The 12,441-nt window shown below is 38.1% G+C and overlaps 2 protein-coding genes across 2 annotated transcripts; both read left to right on the top strand.

Moving 5' to 3' along the window:
- Nucleotides 1-815: 815 nt before the first annotated feature.
- LOC110942685 (PKS-NRPS hybrid synthetase CHGG_01239-like) lies at nucleotides 816-4,309 on the top strand. Its single transcript, XM_035985428.1, has 6 exons — nucleotides 816-902; nucleotides 1,047-1,221; nucleotides 1,267-1,385; nucleotides 1,896-2,925; nucleotides 3,008-3,448; nucleotides 3,702-4,309. The coding sequence occupies exons 1-6, from the start codon at nucleotides 816-818 to the stop codon at nucleotides 4,307-4,309; spliced, it is 2,460 nt and encodes an 819-aa protein (XP_035841321.1).
- Nucleotides 4,310-6,127: 1,818 nt separating this feature from the next.
- Nucleotides 6,128-6,673, top strand: LOC110942686 (RING-H2 finger protein ATL66-like). The gene has a single exon (XM_022184458.1). It carries the CDS (start codon nucleotides 6,128-6,130, stop codon nucleotides 6,671-6,673), a length of 546 nt encoding a protein of 181 aa, XP_022040150.1.
- Nucleotides 6,674-12,441: the final 5,768 nt, after the last annotated feature.

The raw sequence follows: 12,441 nt of genomic DNA, 5'->3' as shown, positions 1-12,441 counted from the left end.
AATTGGTATAGAAATTGAAAGAGATATGCCCAAAAGGATATCAATATCTGTTTATATCAATCGCAAACCACAAAAACGAACTCGGTTTGTCACGACTCCGTTAGCATACCGGCACTTGCTATAACCTATGGTACCAAAAAACACTCATTGCAAATACAACTTGTTTTTCATGAATTTTATACGTCATGTCAAGAAAACTATGAAAAAGAACATGTACTGATACCATTGTTATTTAGACGATATCGCTTCAGTTTGTCACCATAACAAAAATCAACTATATTTGAGCAGTTCAAGTTACACTTTATATTATAGGCTCTGACTATCTGCACACCGAGTTTGCCTATCTGCACACTTAGGGTTTACATACGCTGCGTATTGACCAATACGCAGCGTATTGGGTTACCTCAATACGCTGCGTATTGACCTCTACGCAGCATATGTAAGGGGTAGGTACACAACCAGACAGTCAAACCTAGTACCATGTCAAATCAGTCTGACATACGCTGCATAGAGACCTATACGCTGCGTATACTGCTAACCCTATACGCTGCGTAGAGGTCTCTACGCAGCGTATGTCAGACTAATTTGACAATGATACGATGTTGTCCAGGCACGTGAATAAAGCAATACGGGGAGTAGAGATCAATACGCTGCCTATTTGAGTAAATTTAAAAGTCTATTTAGCTCTGCTTTCTTTTCATCATTCGCACAAGCAACACTTCTTCTATTCTTCTGTGTTTCATAGTCTTCTTCAGTAGAGAATTTACACCCCAAACCAAAATCATTTGTTCTGTTTTTTGTTCAATCTTGTTAAAATGTCATCATTTTGGAACGATAATTATTTTGGTAATCGCTATTCTAACGACACATGGGGAGCAAATGCTGCCAATGAGGAGGAGGAGGTTGTGTCTGAAGTCCCTGTTGATCAAAAACCACAGTTGCCAGACTTGAACAAGACTCCCACTCCACGTGTTGATGAACCAAATTACCCGGCACATCAAGTGTATCAAGATTACGGATACGGGTATGAATCTCCGTACGTGCAGCAAAGTGGATACGGTGCTGAGAATGCACTTGTTGATGTACCATATTACCTGACGCAGCAATCGTATCCGGGTTACGGGGTATACGGGGATGAAGGTGGATACGGAAGTTACAGTGGATACGACGGTGAAGGTGGATACGGGGGTGATGGTGGTTGTAGTGGATACGGGGGTGAAGGTGGATACATTGGATACGATAGATATGGGGTGAAGGTGGTTACAGTGGATACGGGGGTGAAGGTGGATGCAGTGGATACGATAGATCTGGGGGTGAAGGTGGATACAGTGGATACGGAGGCTACAGTGGATACGAAGAACATGGGGGATATGGTTATGAGCCCCGTAACACATCACTTTATGAACCATCTACCCCGGGCAATCCGTTTCAAATAAATGAGGTATCACATTAAAATAATTACTATTATTATTGTTCAATTAAGTATGCTAACGGAGTTAGTGTTTAAAGAAGAAATCTTTATATGAAAGTTAACCTGGTTAAACCATTCAGTTAAAATAGTTTCAATAATGACCATATTAGTCCCTGAAGTATGAGTTATTATTATTATTATTATTATTATTATTATTATTAGAGTTATTATTATTATTATTATTATTATTATTATTATTATTATTATTATTATTATTAGAGTTGTTATTATTATTATTATTATTATTATTAGAGTTATTATTATTATTATTATTATTAGAGTTTTTATTATTATTAACGTAACTTATTATTATTATTATTATTATTATTATTATTATTATTATTATTATTATTATTATTATTAGAGTTATTATTATTATTAACGTAACTTTTTTTAGCGTTTCATGTCTCTAACTGATTTGAAGAATTGGGTACAAGAAACGGGAAAGGAGTATGGTTACGTAATTGTTACCCGCCGATCAAAAAATATTGGCGGTACTACTGGGATGGTATGGCTTGTGTGCGACCGTAGTGGTGAGCACCGTAGTAAAGCAACAGTTAGGAAAGCTGGTAGCAAAAAAATCGGTTGCCCATTTTCATTACTCGCCATACGGGACGTGACGAATGACAGGTGGGAGTTAAAAGTGGAATGTGCGAACCATAACCACGAACCTACGACGAGTCTGTTGGGCCACGGTTTTGTGCGAAGATTTACTAAAGCCGAATACAAGCTAGTGGAGCAGCTAATTGCTCAAAACATGGAGCCACGTATCATATTTCAAACCCTAAGAAAGCAGTTCCCCGACAGCCTGCACGTTCAGAACGACGTGCAAAATGCGGTACAAAAAATTAGAGCGACAATAATGGACAGAAAGAATCCTATTCAGGCACTGGAAAGCCTGCTGCATGACCGCCGATTCATTTACGACACCCGACAGGATCCCAAAACAGATGTCGTAACAGAGATTTTCTTTGTTCATCCTTATTCAATCACTATGTGGCGTGCATTCCCGCACGTGATGTTGATCGACGCGACCTACAAAACAAACCTCTACAACATGCCATTTGTCCAGGTTGTGGGTATGACGTCGACTGGGAAATCTTTTTGTATCGCACATGCCGTTATTTGTAAAGAACGAAGGGGTAACTACGTGTGGGTGCTTGAGCGGATCATGTCAATATTGCATGAATGTATGATGCCGCGTGTGATAGTCACGGGTAGGGAGCTTGCCCTAATTAACGCGTGTTCTAAAGTATTCCCGAACGCAACCAGGCTTCTATGCCACTTTCACATCCAACAAAATATAGCTAGACAATGCAAGAAAGGGTTCGATAAAGAAGATTGGGGGAAATTTATGTCGTACTGGCGGAGATTGTGCGAATCTTCATCAGAGCCCATGTACAAGTACAACTTGGAGAAAATGTATAACCGACTCGTGGTTGCCAACCGAGAAAGTAAGTGTTCCTTCAACAAACGACTCACCCAATCTATTATATTTTACACATGCTTTTACATTTCATTATTTTATTTTTGCAGGTGTCTATTATTACGTCTACGAAAACTGGCTCAAAGACTATAAAGAAATGTTCGTTTATGCGTGGACCGATAAGTGTCGCAACTTTGGTCAGCCCACCACCAACAGAGTTGAGAGCCAGCACGCAAATTTAAAAAGATACATTACGCGCGGGAGTTCATTGGAGCGAATAGCAAGATGCATCATTGATATAGTTGAAACTCAGTACGATGAAATACAAAAAAGTTTCACTGAGAGCATCGAAAAAACGATGAACCACCACAGACACCGAATGTTGGACAACCTACGTGGAAAGGTTTCCCATGAAGCACTTGATTTGCTGGCAAAAGAGCTACTGAGGAAGATGGAGGTCTTGCGGAAACTTAACGCATCATGTGGTTGCCATATGTGGCTTAGCAATGGATTGTCGTGTGCTTGTAGGCTGGAAAACTACAAATGTACAGGTAAAAAATATTAAAACTACAAACCTTTTGTTATTTTGTACGATTTAGCTGTTTCTCACACCGTATTAACTTAACTGTGCAAGGCGTATAATACAACTCGACGACATAGATGTATTCTGGCGTAAGCTTGACTTGCTCCCGTGTAAACTGGTAGACGAGGAGGTCGATGTTGTAGCAGAGCTAAATAATGTGCGGCAACATTTAGAGGCGCAGTCCCCCGTTTAGCAAAAGAGTTTGCTTTCAAAGATAAAAGCGGTCTTCAACCCGAAATCGTCAACCAAGAAACCACCGATCATCCAGCAAAATACTCGCGGTCGGCCTACATCAAAGAAAGTACAAGAAAGGCTAGATGAAGCTGCGAGGTTAGACGAAGCTGCGAGACACAGCTCCTATGGCGAGGACAGCAACGTATATACCGCTTCCCCCAAACATAGGTACGATTTACCCCGACACAGCTCATACATACCGTCAGAGGGCTCTCGTGGAACTGGTTCGGTTATAAAGTCTGAAAAACCTAAAATGCAACGAAACAGTTCAACGAGTTATAAAAACAAGGAGACGCGAGATGATAAGGGTTTTCCATTAATGAAGGGGGACGAGCACTTGTTAAGTATTCAGAGGTTTAAGGATCAAATTCCCTCAGAGTTTCACTCTTACATATCGCGTATACAAGATGTGACCCCAGACGGTCATTGTGGGTACAGGTCTGTGGCTGTCGGGTGGAACACGCATGGTCCAATATTCGAAGAGATTTACTACTGGAGATTGACCATAACAAGGCGCGTTGGAAGCATATATTCGAAACATATAACAAAGGAGACTTTGAACGAATACGTAAGAGCATCGAATGGCATTCATTGAAAGCGTGCGGTCCAAGTCACTGGATGGAAATGCCCCAGGTAGGGCTTCTCGTAGCGCAAAGGTATAATATTGTCCTCCACGTGCTAAGCATCGAATGGAGCACTACCATCTTCCCATTAACGGATACCCCACTAGATCCACGACCTCAAGCGATAACGCTCGTACATGTTGACAGGGGACACTTCATACATGCTAAGTTGGAAGGAGACTACCCCATGCCTTTAGTGACCCCCTTGTGGTTGACACATCGATCAATAGCTGCGGAACGGTGGGAAGAAATGCATAGACCACGGTTACAACACTACTAAGAGTTAATCAATCCTAAAGCAGACAAAGACAGACGCGTCGGGCCTAACGAGCGTCGAAACTAAGTTCGTCGTTAAAATATATATTTTTTTTATTATTTAGTCGAAGTCGAACCGTAAGGCGCCTAGGTCTCTAACGAGCGTCGAAACGGAGATCGTCGTTAAAGTATAAAATTTCGATCTTAGTTTCGACGCTCGTTAGGGACCTACGCGCCTTACGGTTCGACTTCGACTAAATAATAAAAAAAATATATATTTTAACGACGAACTTAGTTTCGACGCTTGTTAGGCCCGTACGCGCATTACGGACGACGTCGACTAAATAATAAAAAAATATTATTTAGTCGACGTCGTCCGTAAGGCGCGTACGGGCCTAACGAGCGTCGAAACTAAGTTCGTCGTTAAAATATTTTTTTTATTATTTAGTCGAAGTCGAACCGCAAGGCGCGTAGGTCCCTAACGAGCGTCGAAACTAAGTTCGTCGTTTTATATTTTAACGACGAACTTATTTCGACGCTCGTTAGGGACTTACGCGACTTACGGTTCGTCATTTTGGTAAGTTTGAAGTTACCCGCTACGCAGCGTATATAAAACGGCTGCAAATTTGGGGTCATTTTGGTAAGTTTGAAGTTACAAATTTTTGCCAGCAATACGCAGCGTATACAAACCTGGCAAAAATTTGACACTTCAAACCTACCAAAATGACCCCAAATTTGCATCAGTTTTATATACGCTGCGTATTGACCAATACGCAGCGTATAAGAACCTTGTTTTCTGTGCAATGATTGGTTATCAGGCACTGAGATCTATGGTCTATCTACGCTGCGTATTGGTCAATACGCAGCGTATAAGGTTAACCCTATACGCTACGTATTGACCAATACGCAGCGTAGATAAACCCTAATTTTGCTAGGGTTTGGTGTGCCAATAGGCACACTCATATTATATTGTAATATAAATTTTTAACAAGTAATAAAGTAAATAAACAAATTTGTTTGATTAACACAAAAAGTAATTTAGTGACAACAGATTATACCAATTTAATAGGTTTTTTTTAACAAATGAAGAAGTTCGTTTATAAAGCTTACAATTCTTTTATATAAAATCGGATAAAAAAGCTTATAAAGCTTATAATTCTTTTATATAAAATCGGATGAAAAAGACTGATCCCTAGAATTATCTGAAAAAATAATTAATAGAATTAATGTCACTGAATAGAATGGTTATAAAATGTGAAATTTATTTGTTGATTTGTCAAAATATCCTTTTTTTAGACCAAAACCATGAGTGCCAAAACCCTAACTTACTCTATCTATAATTTGATATATCCGTATGTGAGATAACGAACCGCCATACGCTTCTACTTATAAGTAGTTGTAACAAAATAATACTCCAAACCATAATCCCACACAGATCTTCATTCGACGCCTCTACCCGACTACCACTGTCAGCCACCAACAAAGCGTTCGTGAACCACCCCAGCCTCCCTATTTGAACCCGTGTACGCACAATCATGTCTTGTTCGTACGCTGTCATAGACCGAGTATCAAGGACTTTCGTAATCGTAAATGCAACAACTGATGATCGCGTGGATGTATTACTTGACTTGAACCCGGACTTATCAGTAACGGTCCATAATTACAATATTGAAGACATTATTAACAGGGTGTTGTACGATGATGGAACTCCTTATAGAATATTGAGAATGGCATTCACAGCTATCAACGGGTCTGTAGTGAGTGCTACAATATTTAATGGAACCGAAACTCTTGAACACAGTGATCTAATAGCAATGGATATGGCAAGCCTTATATTGCGTTGTGAATCTTATTATAAAGATAAGTCAAAGTTTATAGAAGATGCAGTGAAAGTAAGTAGATTGCGTAAAGAGAAAGGATGTGAGGAAGAGATTTGTGCGATTTGTCATGATGAATACCAAGCGGAAGACATGATCGGAACGATAGAATGCAAACATAGTTTTCATCCGCAATGTATCAAGGAGTGGTTGAGGTGGAAGGAAAACTGTCCGATTTGCAGGGCTCATGCTGTGGCTATATGAAGGCTTATACCTGTTGCTTCATGAACATTAGGTTAATTTGTACTCAGTGGTGAATCTTTGTACTTATGATTTTTCTTATTTGTATTTGTTGTCATTGTTTCATGGAGACTTGTGATGTTTCAAAGCATTTATACTTTGGTTGTAGCATATAGATCTGACGTTAATGACTGATTTTAAAGGCCTGTTTGTTTGATGTTGATGAAGAACATGTGTTCATGTAATGCCTCTAAATGAGAAAAAAAGTTTGAAATATTGAAAATTAGGTGTCCTATATGTTGTTTATATCACAACTGTATTCATTTTGCAAGTTGCCTCACATGTTGAAATTATAGACAATATACTATTATACTTACAATCCTTTGATTGGTGTGTACATTTTGATTGATTTTTCCTAATAGCACCCACAACAACAAACGTGATCAACCCAATAGAGTGCCTATACATTATACTACATCCTTCCAAATCACTACAACTTCAACTTCCACTTTTTCCTCTAACAATAATCTATTCCAAGCCTAGACTTCATCATCTATTTTTCATTTTATTTAAACTATATCTAATGTAATTATTTTATGATATTTTTTTATGTTTCGTTTATATTTAAATTGTGTAAAACAAAATAAATTAAAAATAGGATGGTAAAATAAAATAAACATCGATTTACTAAATGAATAAATAATATTATTTATTTTAACTATAACAATTTTTAGTGAAATAATAGATTATATTAAAAAAAAATAGGATTGTAAAAGAAAAAAGATATCCAAATAAAAGAATCTATAAATAACATTTGGTGTTTTAGTTATAAGACTATGGGGTGTGGTTTGGGTGGTCTCTTTGGGAACTATCCGTCACGTAGGCGCCATGTCATATGGGGTGGAGAATCATCACCTTGGGGACTACCCAAGGGTGTGCAGGACTAGTGGCGGATCCAGGGTTGGATTCCATTGGGTTCCTTTTGGTAGTTTTTCACTAATATTCATTATTTTTTCCTAAATCATACAAGGTTTACACTAATTTTTTCTATTTTCTTCGAATCAAATGGGTTCCTGAGAACCCATGGATCCATGCTAAATCCGCCCTTGTGGAGGACTACCCAAGTTAATTAAAAGCCAATATATAATAAAGGAGAGAGAGAGAGAGAGAGAGAGAGAGAGAGAGAGAGAGAACATACTTGAGGGGCCCACTAATATACAATCAGCCAACCAAACAGTTCGTCTCTTCCGTCTTCATTATGCCGTTTGCGACGTGATAAGCCCGGGGGGGGGGGGGGTGGGACGAGCGAAGGGGGGGGGGACGATCCCCACACCCCATGGTCTTAACAAAATAAAAAAAATAGTAATAATTGTATAACTTTAGAACTTAAGTTAAATTTTACCTGATTTCTAAGGACCTAAGTCGAAAAAAAAAAACACTTCATCTTCAACATAGGCCTTCATCTTCAACCTAAAACCTACAAATCAGTTTTATCATCTTCAACCTTTGTCTTTTTTTTATAAAATTGATATCGTTTGAAAAATAGTGTCGTGGTACCCTCTCATCCACAACCAAACCAGTCCGCTTAAGCGGACTTGCACACCACCGAACTGTCTAGTCACCACCTCTCAACAAGCCCCTGTCCATTTCGGGTGGTTTGTTGAGCAGACCAACCGTTGTAGGTGCTCTAAGAAGCTATAGAATGTAAGAAAAGAAAGCAAAACAATCATTTTCTTCAATATTTGTAAAAAGCTAAATTATTGTAAGGACCCGTTAATTCTGCTGTGAGATTAAAAATATAATTATTATAATATTTAATCTTGTCATCATTATAATCATTTATATTATATAGATCAAAATATATTAATAACATATTAATAATTAGTTGGTAATTATTGATGGACCATATTACCCTTATTAACTAATTAGATTTCCTCTTGGGTGTATATATAAGGAGATTATTAGAGAGTTTAAAGGTTAGACAATTACACAATTCACACAACCCCAATAACATAAATTTCGGCTCTCTCTCCATAACCGAATCCTTCCCTTGTTTCGGTTCATCACCATCATAATTTTACACCCTAAGGAGGAACCAGATCATCCTGACAAGTATGTCAAACTTAATGGCTGCATCTCTGACTGGATTCTCTACTGGCATGTCTGCTGTAACAGGTATGTTATTCATGTTTTCCATTATGTTTAAACAGAACTGATCAACATGTCGTATCAGAGCATATGTTGATAAATCAGTTCTGTTTCCGTATCCATTATTCTGGGAATGAAATCTGGAAAACATAATTTTGTAAATCTTAAAAACAGCCGGTTTCGAGTCCCTTTTATAATGTCCCAAATCACTGTTCGGAAAAGAATTTTTAAATAATTGACTCGAAATCATAAAGGGTAAAACTTGTTTTTACGAAATCCATTACAAAACCATTAAAATTCAGGTTTCGGGTTTCCAGAATTATGTTTTATTTTTAGGGTTCATTACATGTTCTAAGAAAAAACTCGAAAATTCCTTAAGTTTTGGAATATGATTTGGATTAGTGGTGTTTTTACTGTTTTTGATCTGAATTTTATGTTTTAAAACTTCGAAAACTGTTAGATAAACATATTATAATTTCGAAATCTTTGATAAGTTTAGATCAACAATAAAACAGGAAACATTATCCCACAATCCCTAAAATTTCGAGTTTTTAGTTATTATCACAATAACAGCTGTTAACAATGGACTCGAGACCATCAGATTGCAACTCGAGACCATCAGTTCTCGACTCGAGACCACAAGGTCTCGACTCGAAATCATAAGGGTCCTCAAATCTTTACAACTCGAGACAAAGGTATCGACTCGAGACCATAAAGTTTCAACTCGAGACCACTGAGGTTTCGATTAAGGGTTTTAAATCTATACAACACGAGGCCATGAGGTTGCGCCTCGAGACCATAAGGCTACAACTAGAGACCATAAGGTTGCGACTCGAGACCATAAGGCTACAACTCGAGACCAAGGTTGTAACTCGAGACCTCATAACTGACTCGATATCTCATAACTCAGTCGAGACCTGACTCGAGACCGCGCTAACATGTGGTTTGCAATTAAATACTTGGTTTTGTAAAAACTTAATTTACTAATCAGAATCAGATAATTTTTTACAAAACCAAAATAGCTTAACTTGAATGAGCTTCTGATGTATCATTTCTGGCCAAAGCTAATTTAATACATCTATTTATTGTTCAAGTATTATAAAAGGCTATGTTGAGTATGCATTAGAAACGTGAAATGTCTTAATTTCTGGCCAAAGCTGATTTAATTCATTTATATCTAGCATACTTGACAAGTGCATAACTAAAATGATTGTCTCATTTCTGGCCAAAGCTGATTTGTCACGATTACTTTGCACACATACTTAAATGATTACACTTCTGGCCAAAGCTGATTTGTCTTCGTTTAAGTAGAACTTTAACTAAGTCTATTATTTTGATGTTAGTAATAGACAATATCACAGCTTCATAATTAAAATGGTCATTATTTATGCCTGCCTTAGTATAACATGCCCTTAGATCACATTAGGACTTCTTTTTTAGTATCATAACTTGCTCATCTTATTTCCACTATCAGCACCCAATTGCGGGATTCCACCTTTGACTGGTGATAACTTTGCTGAATGGAAGGATGCCCTCATGCTTACACTTGTATTATTAGACTTCGATTACGCTTTAAGAGAGAATAAGCCAGCAGACCTTACTCCTCAAAATACTGCTGCTAAGCAGATAGTTCATGAAAAATGGACTAGGTGTAACCGCATGTCTCTCATGTTCATGAAGCAATCCATACACAATGCAATTAGAGGAGCTATTCCTGATTCTAAGGATGCTAAAACCTACCTGGCTTATGTGGAGGCACAATTCAAAGGAACATCAAAAGCACACGCTAGCACTCTTATCCTCAAGCTGGTGACGACTAAGTATGATGGGAGGAGTGGCATTCGCGAACACATCATGATGATGCATGACATGGTCAATAAGCTGAAGGGGCTAGATATGGAAATCAGTGATGGTTTTCTTGTTCACTTCATCATCACTTCGTTTCCTTCATCCTATGAAGCATTCAAGATCAATTACACCACCCAGAAGGACAAATGGACTATGAGTGAGCTGGTCGTTATGTGCGTACAGGAGGAAGAGTGTATGAAGATGGATCACACTACTGATGTTGCTAACTTCACCCCTCCAACTCTAAGAAGAGGAAGAACAACTATCAAAGAAAGGATGCTTCTAAAGTCCAAAAGCCAAGTCCTAATACAAGTACACCTTCCAGCTCTAAGAGCTCCTTAGGCAAACCCTACTACAAGTTCTGTAAGAAAACAGAACATAAGCAAAAGGAATGCCCTGACTTCAAGGAGTGGCTGGCTAAAAAAGGTAACGATTTTTTTCATGATACTTGAGTCCTTTAATTTAAATGTTCTTGCTAATTCTTGGTGGTTTGATTCTGGTTCTATGGTTCATGTAACCAACTCTACTCAGGGATTCCTTTCAATCCGGAAGCTGGGAAGAAACCAAAGAACACTTAAAGTTGGGGATGATCGGGAATTAGAAGTGAAGGCCATAGGAACATTACAATTATTTTTGAAAACTGGTTTATGTATTAAACTTGATGATACCTTATATGTTCCTGAGGTAACTCAAAACCTTGTATCATGACCAAAGTTAGACATGGACGGTTTTGTCGTTTCCCATGGTCTTCGCAAACTCTCTATTCTCTATGATTCCGTTGTTTATGGTACTTGCATTCTGGATGGTGGTCTCTATAGATTAGAACTAGATGATAATTTTTCCAAATCTTTGTTGTCATATAATATTAATGAATCACTCACAAAGATGGAAAAGAAACGAGACTTAGAGACTTCATCCATGTTGTGGCATCAACGTTTAGGCCACATCTCAAGAGAACGATTAAATCGTCTCATAAAAGATGAAGTCTTACCTCCTCTCGATTTCACTGATTTTGGAACATGTGTCAAATGTCTTAAAGGAAAAATGACATTAGCGAATAAGAAAGGTGCCACTAGGAGCTCTAATTTATTAGAACTCATTCACACTGACATTAGTGGTCCCTACCAAATTGCTGGCATAACAGGACATACTTCATTTATCACTTTCATTGATGATTATTCTCGTTACATGTACTTGTATCTCATTAAGGAAAAATCTGAGTCTCTTACAACTTTTAAAGATTATAAAACTGAAGTTGAAAAGCAATTAGATCGTCAGATTAAAGTTGTGACATCAGATAGAGGCGGTGAATATTATGGAAGACATACTGATGTGGGTCAAGCTCCTGGTCCATTGTATGAGTTTTGTAAGGGTCAGGGGATTGTAAACCAATACACCATGCCTGGTACACCTCAGCAGAACGGTGTTGCTGAACGAAGAAATCATACCCTTATGAACATGGTGCCCAGTATGTTAGCCAACACTAATTTACCATTATTCCCCTGGACTGAAGCGTTAAAAGCAGCTGTTCATATACTCAATAGAGTTCCTTATAAGTCTGTCCCTAAAACTCCTTATGAACTTTGGACAGGAAGGAAACCGAGTCTTAAATATATGAAAGTATGAGGCCGCATTGCTGAAGCAAAACTCAATAATCCTTTCCTAAGGAAACTTGACCCTAAAACAGTTACCTGTTTCTTTATCGGGTATCCTGATCATTCGAAGGGTTATCGTTTCTATTGTCCTTCCTATGTCACGCGTATTGTTGAAACCAAGCGTGTTGCGTTCCTGGAGGA

The sequence above is a fragment of the Helianthus annuus genome, chromosome 16, assembly GCF_002127325.2.
Source record: "Helianthus annuus cultivar XRQ/B chromosome 16, HanXRQr2.0-SUNRISE, whole genome shotgun sequence".
In the NCBI taxonomy this organism is placed as follows: domain Eukaryota; kingdom Viridiplantae; phylum Streptophyta; class Magnoliopsida; order Asterales; family Asteraceae; genus Helianthus; species Helianthus annuus.
The sequence above is the reverse complement of the archived record's forward strand: the minus strand, read 5'-3'. Positions and strand labels throughout refer to the sequence as shown.

Coding starts and splice junctions, on each gene's coding strand:
- LOC110942685 (XM_035985428.1), top strand. CDS start 816: ATGTCATCATTTTGGAACGATAATTATTTTGGTAATCGCTATTCTAAC. Junction 903..1,046: donor CTGCCAATGAGGAGGAGGAG/GTTGTGTCTGAA, acceptor CCGTACGTGCAG/CAAAGTGGATACGGTGCTGA. Junction 3,449..3,701: donor GGAAAACTACAAATGTACAG/GTAAAAAATATT, acceptor CAAAGATAAAAG/CGGTCTTCAACCCGAAATCG.
- LOC110942686 (XM_022184458.1), top strand. CDS start 6,128: ATGTCTTGTTCGTACGCTGTCATAGACCGAGTATCAAGGACTTTCGTA.